Genomic DNA, 20409 nt, shown 5'->3' with positions numbered 1-20409 from the left:
TGCACTCACCCAGCTAGGCTGATGTTCCCGCCAAGATAGCGGTCGCTAAACAGGCCTTCGGATTCGCGGTGGTTGTCCATTAACTGGTATGCTATTAATATTCATGAGATCTCTGCTTTTCAGCCTGCCTAATACCTTAATTTATTCGTGCTAGGATTCCACCCCTTGTCCCGTCCTTGACCCCGCTCCCGGAGTCCTCGCAGGTTTAAGTCAGCGGCCCGTCCACCAGCGATACAAAACAAACACAGGCATGTAGCCTGCCTATACCAGCCTGTTACCTAAACCTACCGCCTGCATCGCGTAGGCTTCCCAAAACATATCCGTAACATGGCTGATGGCCACAGTCACAGCGCTGTTTCACTCTAGTTGTGTTTAAAATGGCACCCCTTACTGGAAAAGAAGTCAAAAAAGGCTCAGAAAACCAGTTGTCTGGCATTAAAAAACTCCCAAGAAGAGTTCACTCAGCTCTTCACAGAGTTTACGAGATTAAATTTTCTCTGTCCGTATTGATTTAACACTGAACAATTTGCAATGTAGATCCAAGCCTGAGCGTCAGCCTGATCTGGCACTGACAGCAGAGTACTGTTTGCATGATGCACGTCAAAATATTTATTCATAGAGTTGTATTTATCTTCTCTATTCTTTTCCAGTTATCTTCCTTTATTTGTTTGACTGATAAATGTGGGCCACAGTTCCAACTCTGTGAACCCAAGCCAGTGATACTGCTTTTGGATAAGAGATGCAAACTAGATGATGGTTTAAACATCTGAGTACGAAAAGGATCTGTATAATGCCTCATAGACTTTGAATCTCTCCAGGGAAGGTGTATGCGTGAGCCATCACAATTCATTTTGTAACTTTGTTCCACTGGCGCGACGTCTACCTCAGATCCCAAAGTGCATTTCTGGTAGACATATATCCTTCAAATAAATCATCCATTGCTAGACACTTCAGCTTTAAGCCACATTATAGCACAATTTGAGCTGGCGAGTTCAGCGCTCAAATTGAAGGGCAGTGTTGACTGAACACAGGCTACTGTTTCATGGAGACGGATTAGACCCAAACCCTGAACGTGTTAAGTGACCCGCGTCTGAAACCTCTAGTGCGTGTTAATGTAGTTAAATGGATAACTTTACTCGGTCTGCTACCTCCTTTAATGTCGGTTATCATTTTAAATGAATTTGAGGCAAGCTCCTAGCCACGTTTAGATGGGAGAGCCTTACAGGCCTGACTGCCTCACTCTCCCCATGTCCCGTCAGGGTGTTCCCGCTCTGTCTGATGGAATTCCACAGTGCCTTGGCGCACACTTGCGGCCATAAAACTGTCCTTGAACCTTTAGAGACGGCTGAAGGTGGAGCGAAGCCCGTTTCTCCCCAGCTCGTGTTCCGCTTTGCTGCCGTCTCCACGGCCTCTCCATGGCGACGCTGACGAGGCGATGGCAAGGACACGGCCGCTCTTTGCCGGTCCTCCGATGTCAGCTCACTAAATGGGCCTCACAGGATGGATATCCATCCATCTATCTATCCATCCATCCATCCGTCCATCCATCCATTATCTTATAACCGCTTATTCCTGGTCAGGGTCGCGGGACGTCTATCCCTGCGTGCATTGGGTGAGAGGCGGGAACACACCCCGGACAGTTTGCCAGTGCGTTGCAGGGCTCACACACCAAAAGCTCACACTCTTTGTCATTTCTTATTCCCGGGAGATGTAACAATCTTCACTGTATTTTTAGAATCCAGCCTGCCGTTCAAGCTCATTGGACTCAAATTAACTGATAAAAACCGAGTAGTCAGACACAGAAGCTTCAGACACAAACAATTCCCAGGAAGGCGTGCTTATCATTCTCTTTAAGCTAGGCGTATTGGACAAGGTTGCATTTCCATTGTCCTTTCCATCAACATTTTTCATCCATTTTTGATTTCACACTGAGTCCTGAAATAAAGACATACACTTATACACTTATAAATGCTTTTACACTGGCTCACAATAAGACATGCCTCTAGCTGAAATGGCTCTGTTGCTATGGACAGATCTCTATAGCGAGTGGATTGTATAGCCTGCAGTCTGCAGACTGATTGCCTTATCGGGCTGTTGTGTATGAGGCTGCACAGTTCCTCCTCTTCCTCGGGGTGGTTTCGTGTCCTGCCCCTCTACAAAAATGTTTATTTTTTTATTCCTACTCCTTTTGTGCACTGGCATTTCAAAGGCCTGGAAAACATGCTCTCTTTTCCCCTGGCAAAGTTCTGACTAAGAGGCGGAGAGAGAGATTTTTATTATTTTAGGAATTTTTTATTTTTTTGTGCTTGTTCGCTAGGCGGTTTCCAATTGTATTGCAGATTGAGCTTCGTTAGTGTTTTTAAAAAGACAAAAGGCATTTTAAATGGAGTAAGGCTGGAGTTGTGGCACTTGCCTTTGGCATTTGGATGGATCTCCCTTCGTTGTGCGAGCTCTGAAATATGTGTGCCAGAGCCGATTGCTGTTCTCAAGTATGGAATTTGAGAGTTCTGTGGGGAAGGCTCTTGCTGTCAGGATCAAAGTATTGGAAAGTTCAGGCTGTAGAGAAGCCTTATTCTTCTGTTTTGGTGATTGGCTGATTTTGGCTGTTCAATTTTTCAGATCACTAAGAAAATGCTGTACTTGTTTGATGTTATTTCAAAGACATTTTTCTGGTCTTTTTTTCTGGAATAGTGCAGTTCAGCATTTTTGGCCAACTGTCTTACCTGGTTAAATCTAGAACTGTCACTGGTTAAAAATTCGGTCAGGCCATATTGTAATAATTCCTTGGCGCTGTACTGTCGGAATGAATTTAAATCTTCATTCAACCTATTTAAAGGGATAATTTCGACAAGATTAATACCCAGTAAGCCTCTTTTCAGCCGCGGAGTCCAAAATTAATTTTGAAAATCTTGGCTGCGCGCACGTAGCCTGCGCGCTTGATGGATCGGCCCCCGAATTAATTTCAGTAAATTAAACCGGCGCAAATCAATAGTCGCCTCGTTATTACAGCTGTCTGTTCCTCGCTGCTGACGCTTCGGTCTCGTTGTCCCTTCTTTTTTGCGGCGCACCCGTACCGCGGCGCGTAAACCGCGGCGGGGACGGTGATTTATGTGTTTGTGGAGAGCAGGGCGATGTCCTCCAAGGGGAGCGGAAAGGGGGGTCCGCCGCGGCCGTAAACTCTTTGTCTTGATTGGCTTTGGCTAACGGCTGACAGCCGCGGGGATGACTAATGGACTTCTCTGTCGGCCCGTCGTAACTTCTTTTCCTGGCCAGTACGTTTTTTTTCCCTGCCCGACACAGTGAACCAAATTTGAATGCACAATACCGGGGGGGGGGGGGTTTGCAAATAATTTTTTTTTCAAAAAAGGGCAATTGTGAGTGACCTTTTTTTTGTTGCTTTTTAAATATTTATGGGAAACAATGAGCAGGGGTCTGGCTCCTTCTTGGATGGCACGAGTACAGGGTGGAGAGGCAAGGCTTCCTGAACTCCATGGGGGGGTGAATGGGGGGGAGGGGGGGGGCTACCGTGTGCCCGTCAATCACCCTGGCTGACAAGGCTAATTTGGAAGCCCCTCCCACAATTCCCTGCCTCCTTTCTTTTAACCGTCAGTTTCAAATGGGAATGGCTGCCCTACTGAGACATAAAAAATGTTTTTATTTTTCTATTAATTCAGTGATTGTGGTGAAGCACTGACAGCTTACCTCACAATACAGATGCTCTTGACTGTGGACCCTGATGCTGCTACAGATTTCTGTCATCTGAAATATTCAGCCGTGCCTGAATACTGCATTCAGCTGCTCTGTGCTGCTCCTGTTGAGCGGGAATGGGGGGGTTCTTGCTACTGTTGTGATACGTATTGCATCATCTCGACGCTCGTTCAAGCGACTGTCTGAACTGGATTCGGCAGCTGCAGGAGGTAAAAGACGTACAGCGCCATTGCATTGTTTTGTTCATGTAAAAGGTATAGGCCTTTATCATGCCCATGAACAGTGTCCACTGGTTAGCACTTATTTATGGACTGTTCTATGCACAATGGCGTATGTATAGAATGACGTAGCGCAACATTTGGTGATTCATGCGTTGTGTCGTCGAGGCCTGTGTTGGGTATTGTGGAAGCTTTCTCTGTGCTGAGTCAAATATTGGCTTTCTCTTCTGTTTAATGCTTTCCCAGGGAGCTCGGTTTCAGCTCACAACAACCGGTTGTAAAAGGGCTTATGTTGCACCCTGCAGTATTTCAGCTCTCTACGAAAATTCAGTTCGGTAAGCCAGAGCTCAGCTGAGCAATAGTGTATTTGTGTCACGTCTACCACTGTTCCAGATTGTTTGTACTTTTTGCTTTGTTTTTTGCCTTGCTACTCTGCAAAGTGTCTTTGTGTGACAGCTCTCTGTAAAAAGCGCTATACAAATAAAATAGGATTTAATTGAAATTGGATTTGAAAGAGGGAGAATGGAGAGCTTTGACGTTGACACGCCTGCCTGTGGTTGCTGTCGAGGCCCGTCGGCCATTCAGATCGCTAGGCTAGTCCTTGCTCCTTCTCATTGGCTCTTGCCATGTTATCACCTTTTCCACATCCATGTCATATCTGAAGAAAACAGAATATGGCTCCTTTGGGGGGGGGTTCTCAAAATGGCCCCAAAAAAGAAATGTGATATCTTTGACTCCCTGAATTTTTTTAGATTTCTTTTTTTGAACATACACCTGCTCACAGTGTAGCTGGATTGTTATGCAACTCTGCAGCAGGTTCTAATGCATTTTCAAAAAATTGGAAGGTGATTTGTTTAAAATTTTTTCAGTTGAGTTTGTTGAATGCTCAGTTGTTCAGAAGGATTTAACAAGTTCAGACATTTAGGCGCCAGCTTAAAATTCCATTATTGTGCAGTTTTCATCATGTGACATTGGTACACAGGAATGGTCTATGCTTATTAATCTGCTAAATCCAGGACACTATTCTAGCAATGTGAGGAATAAGGAAAGCTTGCATGATTAGTCGACCCTCCTCATAAATTTAGCTTTGATCTCTGGGGGCACATTTTTTGGTGGAACTTTTTAACAGCTTTGCCAACATAGTCTTCCTCTTTGTTTCACATGGCCCAGCAACTTGGGTACATTTGCTGCTTGGCAACACAGCACTTATCTGAATCCACAGTTTAGCGAAGCGCCTGACCTCTGCTGACCCGCGCCCCCCGTTAACGTCCATATAACATCGCGGTGGCGTGTTTACGGTTGACATTGAATTCCCATCATTTTGTAAATCGCAAGAAAAAAAAAAAAAAGTTCCCCGGCTAAAGATCATCTTAAATCCATCTGACGTTAATGGTGTGTTCTTTTTCCGTCTGTTTTGACAGACGTCTCGCTCAGAAAATGCACGATACCGTGGGTCACGGAGCCCCCTCATCCGTGTAATACTTTTAAGGGCCGATTTTGCCCCGCTGAAAACAGAGGGAAACCAGGGTGCCCTGTTTTTATTAACCCTGGAATTTGACCTCCCCTTATTATGCATGTTGTGTCCAGCAGACCGCCAGGCGGCTTTAGGGCAAAGTTTGTCTGGAAAGCAAAATGTTGATCTGGAAGAGATGACATTCAACATAAGTTTTAATTTTAAAGGAATGCAATGTGAAGTTGTGGATTGGGGTTACTAAGCAGAAGCAGATGTTTCTGTAGTTGTGTGTAGCAGTAAAAAAAAAAAAATTATACAGACCATTTCTCCCTAGATTTCTCAAATTTAGCAGATTATTCAATTAGTAAATTTTTTTTGCAATTTTATCTTTTATATTCCATGGAAAACAAAGCACATAACCTTGTTATATCATATTTATTTTATTTCAGTTTCTCGCCATTCTCTATGACAGCTTGGGGATAACAGACTGAATTTTACTTCACTCTCCCATCATTATTAATTCCCTGCAATGTTTCTCTGGAAAGTGGGTTCATTAAAGCAGAAGTTCGTATAAAGAATGTGCTTTTGGTGGATGCAACCAGGAAACAGTGGGCAACTTTTGTATTTGTACAGTATGTGTTCTCCGTGAAGCACGGTCAGCTGGTAGATTGCGTTCACCCTCAGGTCCTTCTCAGACAGGCACTTGCTGTTTATTTGTTTTGAGAGACATCATTTCTCAGCGGTGCAGCCCATAGCCGGGTTAGCATCGCAGCTAAAGCCCTGTTACTGTACTGTCCAATCACAGAACAGCGAGTGGAGTGGAATCCAGGAAGCCACAGAGATCCCTGCTAGCTGGCAGGCTCAGCGCAAGGCTGGCTGGGAAAGGTCAGATTTGCATAGGAATGTTTCAGGCCTGTCTGTTCATGTGTGTGTTATGACCGTGTCACTTTCCTCGGCGGTAAATCTACTGCCACTGGTCGCTTCGCTTGGCGCGTAATCCCGGGGTAATTAACCTTTTCACTCAGGAGAGCACAATGAGGGGGCGACCCGTTAGCCCGGGGGACTGGAATCGAACTTGATTTGATCGTTAGGGAGCGCTGGGCCTCACCACGGAAGACGATAGCCTAGCGCTGGCGGTGTTCTACACTGCCGATCTGACCTTGATTCGTGAATATATTTTTTTTCCCCCACCTCTTTGTTGACGTTTCGCTGAACCACCCCTGCGGTTGCTCCAGCAATGCTTTATCAGCACTGACGAAAGAGCAGGACTGTCTGTACTTTTTAGGTTTCCATAACTTCCCTTGATATCGTCAGACTTAACTCCGTCATTTGGTGCTTCTTTGGTTCTGCGATTTTCAAAACCGCGATTGAGACCCCATCGCTGTCCGGGGGAAGGAATGCGGAGTGCGTGTTCTCCCTGGCGATAAACGGCCTCCAGTTGTGTTTCTGTTTTTGTTTTCCTGGCAGAGGGGGAAAACATATCCGGCGAAGCCCAAGGGACAGGAACGTTTATTGATGTTGGATGGAAAAGCTCGTCGAAGTGACTCCCCGTTGGATATGAGAGTGAAAAAGCAGTACCTCAAACTCTACAATGTTACCCAGGGCTGGAGTTTTTGGATTCTCTTTTAGTGTGTTTCTGAATTCTTTGGAAATAAGTACAACTTATATTAAGTGCACCTAGCCGGTTATGATCAGCTTTGCTGTTACTTTACAGGTCAAGGTACTGCTTAATCTCCCAGTACAAGGCCACATGAATGACGTTGATGAAACAAGTATAAAATATTTAGCAGACCCCAGTGCAAAACTTGATGAATTTACAGTATGGTGTGGCATACTTCTGCTGTTATCTTTTGAAAATGTTTATAAAGTCACTTGTCCTTCCCTGACAAGGAAGGAGATCTGACCCTCTTAAGATGGGTTCCAAAATTGTTAGGTCGTTTTAGTCCAGCAATCGTATAGTAACCACACGTGACATGGAGGTGATCCCCAGAAATATCTGGGGTTATTTTTAGTTGTTGTCCATTAAATAAAGACCAGTCCTGATTAGTGTGATAATGTATAGAGCAGATGGCGAAGCTGTTTGCTTGACTGTTCCTGACACCATCAAGAGCCATTTCCCGCCGACTTCCTGTTTAGCGTATAAGGCCGCCGTAGCTGCTGCACAACCATGGAATCAAGGCTTCCAGGAACTCTGCTTTTTTTTTCTGTTTTTCCCCTCATGAATAACGAGCTTTTCATCTCTCTCTTAACCTGAGTGGTGTTTGCTCGGCGTAAGGTCAGCGATGTGTGTGTGCTGGCCGTGACACGAGCAGGCATTTTGTTTGTTGACTGTGAGTTGGAGAGTTCACGCACACATGTCTATTTTTATCCATCACTGTTTTCTCTTCTCCCGTTCTGGGATGCTCCGTCACATTTGCTGGCCTGTCCCACAACTGCAGCGTCCTCCATCATTTCGGGAAAGTGCGGGCGGGCGGGCGGGCGGGCGGGCGGGCGGACAAGCAGTATCTTCTGAAGCGAGTTGTGTCAGCCACCTCTTCTTTCTGTTCTGCAGCCTACCAGCTGAGCCGTGTCGCCATGCAAAGTCATGCATAGCTGTTGCAGGCACACACACACACACACACACTCATGCACGCACACACAGCAATTCATAATGTAAGTACTCTTACATTTTTAATGAATTTGTATGCATTCTGGGTCTTGTTATGAATTACCATGGTAAAAGGGGGACAGGCATTATGTAAATGAGTAATTAATGCTGAAGCAGCTGATAAGGTTTATCAGACCGGGCATTTATTGTGGTATGGCTGGGAATATCGACGTGGACAAATTGCCGCTGTTATTGCGGTGAGGTGGAGGCCTCCTGAGCAACGGCGATAACAACCCAGAATGCAGCGGTACAACATATAGGCCAATGCACACGTGCATAAATATGCCAAGGACGGTGTCTGTATTCACGTCTCGTCCACAGCAGCCTCCCTCCCCCGGCCTCCTGGGAGTTGTAGTCTTCCACCTCTCTGGCCCGGCGGGCTGTCCAGACTGACCCCCCCTTCCAAGGTTGCCAGGGGTGGACAAACCTCCCCCAAGGGCGACAGCAGTTCTGTCCAGCGTTCTCATCACGGCTGGATTAATCTCATTGGCCAAAGGATACGGCACGAACGACGCCGCCCGATCCAGTCGCGGCTCCTGTCGGCCTCATCTTCCCGGGAGAGCTCCTGTCGGCAGAATTAGACGGACAGCTCACCTCTTTCATTTCATTGCTTGAGCAGGAACACGTGGAGGAGCAGGCTGTATATGCAGGCGATGCAGGCCTAATCCTTCGTAGTTGTTGTGATACAGTAAAATCTGGCAACCGATTAAGCCACACCCCCACACCATCTTGCCTTTCTTTATACATTGAAGCAGCTCAAAAGCTGAAGACCCTTTTAATGTCCTTTCAGTGAATACATTGGCTGAATGTGTTCATCAAAACACCATTGGCATTGTCATTCAAGCTCTTATTCACAGGCTGTCCATAGTAGGATTAATTAAGTAAAGATTGGGTGTGTCAAATGTTTGAAATGCTAGTGGTCTACTGCAGTAATAATTCATTAACAGGATATCAATTAACAAAAAATCCCATAACATTGCTTAGAGAAGTGGCACGAGTTTCTCCAGATCACAAGTGCTTACACTGTTCCTACTGAACATACTGTTCTCTCAGGTTAAAGTTATAGGCCTAAATGCCAACGCGCTGTACTCTTGCATGCCTCCACAAGTCTTGATGCTTTTTAAAGTTCACCCTCAGGTCTGAACTATAAAAGTTCTTCAGTCTCTCCGCTGTCTCTTCCTGTATTTGATTTCTCTGCCTCACTGACGTTGCTCGGCTGTTACAAATTTGAAAAACGCCTTTCTGTGTCTTCAACTAAGTGGGTAGAAATGTGTCCCTTTTTTCCGGCAGAATGATGTCCACTTCCTGGTTCGTTGTTGTCGTTGTTGTTCTCCAGCACGTTTTTATTCACCTTGTCGCAACAGGCACAAATCACGCGTTTCACTTTCCGAGCCGTCCGACCGAATTGCGGCGAGGGGCGTTTTAAATTGGTCGTTTGCGGCCGACGTTCTCCTGCACAGCCGTGCTCGAGAAACGCGCCGCTGCGTGAATGACTACATGCTCAATTTGCGCAGTAATTCCTGTCATGGGTGAAACCTGGAACGAAGACGTATGTTTTCTTTCTGTTTAAGAAAGATATCGTAACTCAAATCGCCGGCCATTATACAGCTAGGAGGCCGTCAGCGCAGGATACCAGGATGTTCATCAACTTCACTTTTTCAATCACGTGCAAAGAGACAGCATCGGTAATTGTACTGGGAGGTTCCCGCCCGCAGTTTTGACGTTCATTAAACACGATAGACGGGTTCCAAAACGTTTTTGCTGCACGCGTTTCTCTGTTTGCCAACGAGAAGTGACTTTCGCCATGTACGCTCGAGCCGACCTTTTAAAAAAATAATAATAATAAAACGAAGCCGCAGTTCTTTGACCTGCTCAACAATTGTGGCGCTACTAATGCAGTTTGCTGCTTTTTTTTTTTTTTTACAGGTGTAGATTGGAATGCAGAAAGAACAGGTTGTGTAATGGTGTGATAAAGTACCTGGGGAGTGCCTCTCCCTTCTTTTTCTCACATGTTCATTCCCTTTGATTCCCCTTTGCGGGGGGGGGGGGGCGTGGTCCGGTCGTGTTAAACGGCTTCTTCTCCGTCTGCCTCGAAACAGGTCTGATTGTGATGAAAGCTCGAATCCCCTTTTGAGAAAGACCCACTGGGAACGTTAGAGCGAGCGGCCAAAATCTGAGGCGTGCATTGGCAGGGTTTTGACCGTTTTTTTATTCGAATAATGGCGCACGTGAGAACTGTGGCCAACGGGGAGGCCTCCAGTGTATTTCAGTTCGCTTCTCAAAACAGGGTTTTAAAGGTGAATTTACAAAATTTATAGTCGTAGTTGCTTTTTTTTAACAGTTGTACATTATACTTTAATGTGCAAAAACCATTTGTGAAAAGCCTCTTTATGTTATTGCTGTTGCACCCGGTTGAAGTTATTATGTCCTGGTGTCAGAACTTTTTTATATGTGGTAATAAAAGGGTTTGGATTGAGGATAGCCTCGTGGGCTTTTTTCACAAATCACTCCACAAATACTTTCCATTACTGAAATTGTTTCATCTGCACCAAAATCATGAGCATCTTACAGAAAATAATAGTTTTAAAAATGTGAATTTGGCCTTCTCACGGTGCACACAAGATTGCAGTTGCATGCATACAAGCATTTATGCCTATATTTATCGATTCAAATATTTGTTCCCACAGTGAAACAAGTAGTCTCCTTATGGAGTCATTTTGAGGCTTGCATTATTCTCCGTATGTAATTATGTGGTACCGTGGCGTGCATATGGAGCCTCAAGAGCCTGGCACTCATACTTTCCACAAAACCAAAGAACAAGACCCAAGGAAATATGGTCATATAATATCATATCATAACAGGAACAGTAAATTTAGAGAAAAGAAACAACCCAGAGTAGACGGACCTAAACTTGTTGAACTCACTGAGGTTTCAGCTTTCTGGAACCTACGCTGGTCCTGGAACTGACTAAAGCCCCCACAGGCCACTTTAAACAGATACAGTACGCAAAAGCAAACATTTGGCTGCATTCGAATAATAAATATACCATCTGGATAATATTAATACAGTTCTAATGTACGAAAGTATGAATATCTTCTGCATCTTCACTGTGCAGTAGACACGAAGGGGAGCCGACCACAGCGCTATGAGATTATTGGCTGTAAGACCGCAATAAGACTGAGTCTGTGTGTGTGTGTGTGTGTGTGTGACATTGGTGCATTCTTTGACTGACGCAGTATGAGCATGCAGCATTTGGAGTCATGTTATTTGTTCATCATACACTCGCCTTGCAGTGTGACACACAATTTTTGTATTGTACATAATGTGCGCCACAACTATGTGAAAATACTTCATATTAACTAAAGATGACCTAACTAGTCTGTGAGCCAGTAGCTTTTTTTTCCAGTTTTTTTGGTCTATTGAAAGTTTGCCTAAATTTGGCTTTCAGTCCTGCATCAATAATCAGTGTTTCTAGAACAAACTCTCCTTTTGTACAATGCTCACTATATCCTTTCCCCTATCGCCTATGAATAACACTTATCTCAGTTATTCAGTGGTTTTGTTCATTGACTGGTGCGTTATATACATTGAATTAATCCAAGCTTCTTAGTTTGATGAGCATATTTTTTAGTGTGGGATCAAATATATAAAACATATGATAGCATATTGTGTACTGTGTTTTTAAAGATGGAATCCCTGCTAACCCTGGAGTGTGCGAATGTTTGCTCTCAGTACTCGTAGATGTGTAAACTCTTTGTGTTTACATATATGATTTGTCCAATATAAACAAATTAGATTTTTTTTTCTTTTGGAAAAACAATTGCAACATCGAATCCTTGTGACCCATTTTGAAATTTAACCAAATGTAAAACACATTTTTTTTTTGTTAAGATTCAGCAGCTGTTTTACAAGTACAACATATGAGCCATTTCACAGTACAACATCTGTAACCCTCAATTTGTCAAGTGATTACAGAATATTGGCTTGTGAGACCTCAAATGAAGTAGGCCTGAGCTGGAAATATCATGTTCGTCTGATTGAGCGCTTGGAATGGTCACAAAGAGCTGGACGCTTTGTGCAAGTACAGTGATCATTCTCACGCTTGACAACAGATCTCCACATCTGGAGTTTTTCCACTTCATTAAACACTTGTTAGAGGAGACATTGTCCCTTTCCTGGTGTCCTCCACAGATATGTATTTTTAGAAATCGGGAAGTCCGTTAAATGGTGAACATCGCCCCTTAAATGGTGCATGTTTTCAGGCTTTGGCATGAAGTCGATGGAAGAGAGTTGTCTGGGTTTGTGTGATGCGCTGGAAAGTGGAGGGACTTCCCAGAATGCAGTGCGAGATGCATCCCCATCTGGGGGCCTGGTCTCCTGCTGCTGGACATTGGGAATGTTCTGTGCAGGCACGGTGTTGAGTAACAGTGTAAATACAGGACCTTAAAGCCCTGTTTGATTGCACAGTTCACTGTTTCTTATAAGCCATCCATCAGATCTGTAAAGAATACAGTGAAAATATTATTCTGTAGCTCCATATTCCACAGCAAAACAAATGAGTGGTCGTAATAAATAAGTTATTTTTTAATGTATTTTATATTTTACATGTATACAGGCAGGAATCCATTAAAGTTAAGGAGCTTGGGCAGTGGTACAGCAAGTGTGCCTCACCTGCCAATCAAGTTGTGAATCTTCCAGTTAAAGTTCCTCCACCAATAAGAGTTACCACCATATAACTCCTCGGTGACTTTCCCCTTGAATGGCTGCACAGAGTTCTGGGTTGTTTCTCCACCGTGGCTGTTTCCTGGTGTGTCGCTAACTTATCTGTGGAAACTTAAATGCTCCTGAGCAGAGCGCGAGAGAGAGAGAGAGAGAGAGAGAGAGAGAGAGGCCTTTTCCTACAGGAAGTGCTGGCTAGGGTCAGAACTGAAGGGAAAGGCAATAAACGGGCTCGCCCACTGAGTTAACACGCAAGCCTGGAGCTCTGCACTGGGGAGTGCACCTTCTCACAATCTCAGGGGTCTGACATTTCAGGGGCTACCGCAGGTGTAGGCTACAGGTAAACCACAGGTGTAGGCTCCAGGTAAACCACAGGTGTAGACTCCGGGCTAAACCACAGGTGTAGGCTCCAGGCTAAACCACAGGTGTAGTTGTGGGGGGGGGGGTGGTTCTGGTATGTCCCTCTCTAAACTTAGGAGCAAGCATATTTCACCCCCTCCAGTCTTTAGCAACAGACTCAAGCTCCTGCAAGCTACAGAATGAATGAATCCTTGGGCCAATGGAGTGAACACGTTTTACATATGCTGTCTGATGTGTGTATTGTATTGCAATTCCATCATGTATTAGAGTTTGAACTTTTAAGAGAAATAGAGTGCTCACATTAAGCAAGGTGCTGTTTTTTCACATGTAATCCATTATCCATTGTCAATGTAACGGTTAGTGCAGATGTATTTTCATATGCTGATATAATGCCACAACCCTGTTCCTAAAAGCACAGTGGAATGATTCGTGAGAAGGTAGCATTTTATCTTGCTTGAATTGGAGAGAGTCTGTCTCAAAGGATTTGGGTATCTTTGAGATTATAGCTTAGTCATCTACTTAGGAGCAGTTAGTAAAAAAAAAAAGTTGCTTTTGTCATGGAAAAAAACACTTTTGTTTGGAATGTTTTCAAAATGAGATGAGGTTATTTCACATAGTGACGAATGCTGTTTGGCATATTGCACTGTTAGGAACTAGGCTAACGAACATTTGAACATACACACCCTGCAGATGTGCATAGCTGCTCAGGAACTCGACTTAAATAACAAGCAGCGGGTCACACAAAGAGACTCCTTTACAGCCCTCTGCAGACAGGACACCATTATGGTCCGTGAATATAAATCCACTCTTTTGTCACCTATCAAAGTGCCTTCGCTGTGCAGTGTTTTGCCCGGGCGGTTTTACACAGCTGAGATATGACGCGCTGGCCAGCTCGGTAGCTGCATAGCTAGCTCCCGAAGCGTGCCTCAGAAACGGTGGATGAGAAGCCTGCTGAAAAAAAAAAAGGTGATGTGTCAGCCGCTCAGACCGAGGCCGGGGGGAGTGATCGCACCCCCGGGGGGAGAGTTATCGCACCCCCGGGGGGGGAGGGGGGGGGTGGGTTCCACAGCCTAATCTCGTCTCCGTGTGGAAAGTGTGACGCACGCCTGCGAGGCCCGTGGGGTTTTTTGACTCCGCGCTTGGTTACGCCTCGCTCTGGGGGGGTACGAGGGCAGCGCCCCCCCCCCCAGGGCGGATTTGGACCTGCGGTCGTCTGGTTGTCCGGTTAGCCTAGCGCCTCTTCCAGCAGGCTCCCGCTCCAGGGGCTGCCCCTGCAGGGGAGTAGACCCGGGCCGCCTGTAAAACGACAGCAGCCCTAAACCCGCTGAGCCGCAGTCCAGTGCTGTCTGTGTACTGTGCTAACCGTCTGTGTGAGTGTACCCCAGTGCACCTGAGCAACCGGCTGTTTTCCAACCCGTATTTTAAATACACACTAAGGCCTAAATCTGGTCTGGGAATTTACTGTAAGCTTTTTCAAATATTTTGTTGTTTTTTTTTTTTTTCAACATTTCTACCAACTGCCATTTAAAAAAAAAAAAAACTTTCAGGTAACACACGATTCTGTACTGCCGAACAAAGAAGTGCACTTAAGTGTCTGGTGGGGTATCCTGTGTGACTGCGAGACTCCCTTCTCCCTAGTATTGAGCCAGTGACTGAATTCCCACAGATAGAGAGAGAGAGACAGAGAGAGACAGAGTGAGCGAGACAGAGAGAGACAGAGAGAGAGAGAGAGCCCATGTGAGAGAGAGAGAGAGACTATGTGAGAGAGAGAGAGAGAGGGAGGGAGAGAGGAAGAGACAGAGAGAGAGACCTGGTGTGCTCGCTCCGCAGTCGGTGTTGTAGGGTTTCCCGCTGGCTGTTTAGCCGTTTTTACGGCGGCACGCCTCTCCGTTTCCTTCCGCTCGGCCGTAGCGAGGCGAGCGGGCCCGACGGGGAGCCGCTCCTCTGCCGCTTAGACAGGAACAGACCGCAGAGGACAGACCGAGGAGACAGGAACAGACCGAGGAGACGGGAACAGACCACTGAGCGAGGAACAGACCGAGGAGACAGGAACAGACCACTGAGCGAGGAACAGACCGCTGATATGGGTTCCTCTGCAGCTGCCTCGCAGCCCGTAGTTAAAATCAATAGACGTCGGCCATTAGACAGAGTTATCAGATACATCAGTGCTGTAAGGGGCTTGTGGCAGGTGGTCTGTGTTTTTTACAGATGTGGTTGGCGTTTGGAAGCCATGAAGAAGGTGCTACGGCACTATTACAAACTCTGCATCCTTGCTTCAGCATTACATTGCATTACATTTATTTGGCAGACGCTTTTATCCAAAGCAGCGTGCAATAAGTGCATACCGAATGTCATTGGGACAACTACAAAACACAGGTCCGATAAGGTACAATACTCATTATGTAACGGTTAGCCACCTCAGTGACATTTTGTCTGAGAGGGATACAGCGAGAGACAGACAGGAATAGGACAGTATAGAGATAGGAATTGAAACCTCTCCCCTGCCATACACGTGGACCAGTTTCATACGTTTTCAGACATTTTGGCCAAATAACAGAAAGATGGGTAAAACATCTGAACAAAACAATTGGTGGATGTGCACCTAGGATTGCTGCTAGCCCCAAACTATACAAACGTTGAGCAAGTACTCTGCGTAAAAGTCACACTTTGTTTTGTAGTAATCAGTCTTCCGTCTTTTATTGGAGTTTACACATGGAAGGAAGGAACACTCCTGCTTTGAAGATTCCGCGCATACTACAGTGAAGATTCCGTCTTTTCGCCTTGGCAACGGCTTGAACTGAGGGCGGGCAGGCTGATCTCTAATATATGCTGTCTAATTAGGAGGCCTTCAGACTGAGATAAGATCACAGGAAAGCTGCCCATTGAAAGGGAAAGTCGAAATTTGAGGTTCTGCATGTTTACCCTGAATGGGCCGTTAATAATGATACGGGTGACCTTGACACATGTGGTCATGTGACCCTAAAGGGAGCACGCCATTGGACGGAGAAACATGCATGTTAATCTGATCAGCTATTCAGCATGTTTTCTCCGGGTTTCATTCTTTACAGCAATGTTTTTCTGTCTGGGCAGATCAAGCCGTGTCATCAAACATAAATTAGAAGCATCAGAGCCTTGCTGATAAATGGTTATAGACTTTACAGTTTTGTTTAGAAATACTCTTTTCTGCTAATTGGATGCATCGGTCCATTGCACGGAAGCATCATCAAAAATCAGACTGAAAGGAAACGGGGAATAAAAAAACAGCTTCAAGTGCTCCTCGTGCTCGTTTACGCCTATTGTGTGGAAAATTATAGCCCTTTCAATGTGTTTATTCCTCGTATTTATTATTTCAGTGTATTTTTCAGCAAGGACAAGGCAAACCAGGACTGTATTGGCACATTTCATACCATGTGTCTTTTGTTAAATGTACATCATTATGTGGTGCTCCTTTGAACACCTACGTTTATAATCAGTTTGAAGGGCCATTTTATATAATAATAAAATAATAAAATACTGGAATGAAAGGAGATGGTTTAAATAGATTTTAAGATGTTTGTTTTTACTGGATTTCATTCAGTTGGCTTTTCCGATCTATATGTACCAGCGCATTTGAGTTAATCTATCTGAACTATGCACAAAGTAATATTTGCAATACCATAATATTTCATAGCTGAAGGTTTTATGTAGTTTTCTTCAGTCTGGATGATAAGTTTTTAATTAGTCAAGACTCAAAGAAATATGGATATCCAATATCTTGCAATAAATACGGAAGAAGACAGAATTTTTCATTTAAATGCGAAGCCGATTAAATATATCAAAGGATATTAAATAATGATTTAAATACGTGATTCATCACAGATGGCGAATCAATATTTATTTCACCTTTTTTGGGCGAGGGATGTGTTTGTGGTTTGTGAGTGCAGTGCTTAATGTTCAGTCAATATGGTGTCTGCTTGAGCGGGTGTTAATGTCCCTGTTTCGTCAGGCGATTCCCCTGAATTGTGCTTGGGGGCAAAATGGCGTCCTCCGCTAAGCCTTGGCAGTGGCTCTGCGGTCGGGCCACTGATGTCCCTGCAGATAGCGCGGGAGTGATTCGCCAGACTGTGACTCAGACGGACTCCTCTCCTAATTGCTTCCACAGACAGGCAAATTGCAATCGCTACTGTCCTGACGGGATGAAATGCTGAAGATTGAGGAATGTCTTTTAAAGATGACCTTTGACCCCCGTGAAGTAGAACAGGGGAACGAGGGGAGGGGAAGCAATGTGTGTGTGCTGTAGAATAGCGTTGGACAAAAAGTCGCTTTTGCACAACAGTGTATCAGGCCTGTAAATTTACCCTTAATACAGACAGCATATTTTTTTACCTTTCTCTCTCTTTCTTGCTCTGTCTCGCCCTGTATGGTTTTAATTAGTACATTTTGCAACACAATGCACTCCCATTGAAACCTGCAAATTATCTGTTTCCTGAAAAAGGGGGAATAATGATGATGAGATGTTGATTGCATTTTGAATTATTTGTGTCCTATTATTGCTTTGTCTAATGACTATTTGTTTGAACAAATGGGTGTGTCACAACCTTATTTTCTCTCTCACTCTTTCCCTCTGGGAAATGATAAGACTGGTGTTTTCATGGCTTATTGCTTCCTGGTTATTGGTTATGTCAGAGGACAAACGTAATGCATTCATTTAGCACTTAACTGCAACGTGATTGACAGGTCACTGAAAATACCAGGCAGGGTTCTGCAGGCATGGCACGGTCAGTGCCGCTGCAGTTAGCTCCCGGCTGTCACTTAGTCCTGGACACTGACCCCCCCCTCCCTTCTCGCCTCCCCCTCCTGTCCTGTATGCCCCCCCCTTCTCCCCTTCTTGCCTGTCTGCCCCCTTCCCGTTTCATCTGCCCCCCCCCCCCCCACAGCAGCCGGAGGATGACGGCCAAGCGGAGCCTGTTCGTGCGCCTGGTGCCGTGCCGATGCCTGCGGGGGGAGGAGGAGGTGGTGACCGCGCTGGACTACTCCCACTGCAGCCTGGAGCAGGTGCCCAAGGAGATCTTCAGCTGCGAGAAGACCCTGGAGGAGCTCTACCTGGACGCCAACCAGATCGAGGAGCTGCCCAAGGTAAGGCTCCGGCTCGCGTGTGTGTCAAATACAGTCCGTTACACTGAGGCATTCATCCCCCCCCCCCCCCCACCGCCACCCCCAAGATCCAATTGCAGTCGAGATCCACAATGGCACAAAAATCCAGAGTCAGAGTCCAGAGTCTTTTCGTGACAAAGCCCCTCTTGTTGCCTGGATTTTTGTCATTCGCCACCCAAAACAATGTCGCATTGTCAGGCCGCTGCAGAACTCTCACAAATCTAAATATTCTTTTAGTCTATGGCCTTTATCTCCAAGCACTGCAAAACAAGAAGAAATAAGACCGATTGCTTCTTGTCCTTATGCAACCTGAAGCTGTTGCCTCAATCAGGAAAAAAACAGCAATCAGCATGTATAATTTGAAAAATGAAGTTCACCAAATTTAGACATTAATTAAAAGTTTCTGTAATTAGTTTGACTATTTGATTTATTCATAGCCAATGGTGATGAGCTTCACACAAGGGACTTACAGAAAAAACGACATTGGGAAAAATTGGCTTATTTGGAAAACGGTGCTTTTGTCAACAGTTATGGATCTGCTGTCACTGTTCACGGCCAGCTGTCGCAAAGCAGACAAGATGTTCCCCACCAAACACTGTCCTCCGACAGCAGCCTTCGGTTAGCATGACCAGGGGTTGCAACACCTAGCCAAAATCTATCCAGACATATTGAAAGCACCCGGAATATGAGTTATTATAGCGTCAGGGCCACACCGCGGTTGTCGAGCGTCTTATTGCCTAAAGAAAGTGAGAACAGCTTTGAATGCCAGGAAGCCGGGGGCTTGTTGGCAGAAAATAAATGGTCACAGAGACCCGGAGAATTTGTTTCTGTAGGCTCAGTACACTGCTGAGCACGTGGCCCTCAGTTTGCCACATGAAAAACCCCATTCAGAGGCACTGCTATAGCTCTACTGGTGCTTCTGGAGTAGTTAAACAAACAAGACCAGGTCAAAACCTAGTATGTGGCTGGACCGTACACACTTCATCCAGCTGACCGATGGTGTAACTTCATCACTCAGTGACTCGGTCACAGACATCCGCTGTTGCTGTCCAGCCAAAAAGTATAACCAAATGTACCTAAGTTACTTGTGGGACAGAGCCTAATCTGACCCCCCCCCCCCCCCCAACCACTTTTTTTTCACTGGTTTAAAATGCCTTATCACAACAGCCAACTATGCATCATCCTTATAGGACAGCCGGCCATGCTTGGTGCTTTCAGGGTCAGAATTTATCCCAGACCTTTCGGGCGTGTCGCTGGGCTGAGGGCTAATGCTTTAGCTGGAGGACGCTCACGGACGGCCAGATTAAATTTCCCTCCGCCCCGGCCTCGGTGGGCTGGCGTCGGGCGACGAGTCCGCCCCGCTCAGCGTCTCGATGTTTATCGTCCTCGCGACCGCCCGGATTGGAATTGATCGGACCGGTCGCCCTTGCTTCGGCCCTCCGAAAATGAAACACCCTTTTTTTTTTTCTTTTCTTTTTTTTAACCGTGTTGACTCCGGGCCATTTTTCTCCCCCCCCCATCCCCCCCCCCCCTCCTCTACGTTCCGTTCCACAGCACCTGTTCAACTGCCAGACGCTCCATCGGCTGAGCCTGCCGGACAACGACCTCACGGGAATACCGCCAGCCGTCGGAAACCTTATCAATCTCAAGGAACTGGACGTCAGCAAGAACAGTAAGCAAACCAAATAAATAAATTAAATGAAATAAAATTAAATGTGCACCTTTGAACTATGCTTGAAACCAGAGGTGGGTAACCTGGCTTCAAAGAGTAAAAAGACTGACCATGTATTTGCTCCACCACCATGCACTAAACCAGCTGATTCTAATTAGCATAACTCTTCACCATGTTAGGAGAACTAATTATTGTAATCAGCTTGTTTAGTGCATGTTGGTGGAGCAAATACATGGTCAGTCTTTTTACTCTTTGAAGCCGGGTTACCCACCTCTGCTTGAAACCTCTCTGTCATCTGTTTGTTCATTTTTAAGACAGGGTGAAGCCTTGCAGAGGGCAAATGGCTGGGATTTAGAGAAACAAAAAGGCTGATTTTTCCAATCGATGGGCCTTCTATTGTTCATATGCATATTACTTAGTGTCCAAAAATCCTGATCTATTTCTTGACCCTTGCTGACCTGTGTAACTGTGTGTCCCGTCAGGACAAATACCAATCAGC

The 20409-nt window shown here is 45.4% G+C and overlaps 1 protein-coding gene across 3 annotated transcripts in view; it reads left to right on the top strand.

Annotated features, from left to right (window-relative positions):
• LOC135233539 (erbin-like) overlaps nt 1-20409 on the top strand; it is a 59705-nt gene that overhangs the window by 9381 nt on the left and 29915 nt on the right. For all 3 annotated transcript variants that reach the window (XM_064297189.1, XM_064297190.1, XM_064297188.1), the window contains exons 2-3: nt 18025-18220; nt 19793-19910. In XM_064297189.1, the coding sequence (XP_064153259.1) occupies nt 18032-18220; nt 19793-19910 (307 nt within the window). In that variant the 5' untranslated portion in view covers nt 18025-18031. The remainder of the gene's footprint in view (nt 1-18024; nt 18221-19792; nt 19911-20409) is intronic.

Source organism: Anguilla rostrata, chromosome 10 (assembly GCF_018555375.3).
Source record: "Anguilla rostrata isolate EN2019 chromosome 10, ASM1855537v3, whole genome shotgun sequence".
Taxonomy (NCBI): Eukaryota; Metazoa; Chordata; class Actinopteri; order Anguilliformes; family Anguillidae; genus Anguilla; species Anguilla rostrata.
The sequence above is the reverse complement of the archived record's forward strand: the minus strand, read 5'-3'. Positions and strand labels throughout refer to the sequence as shown.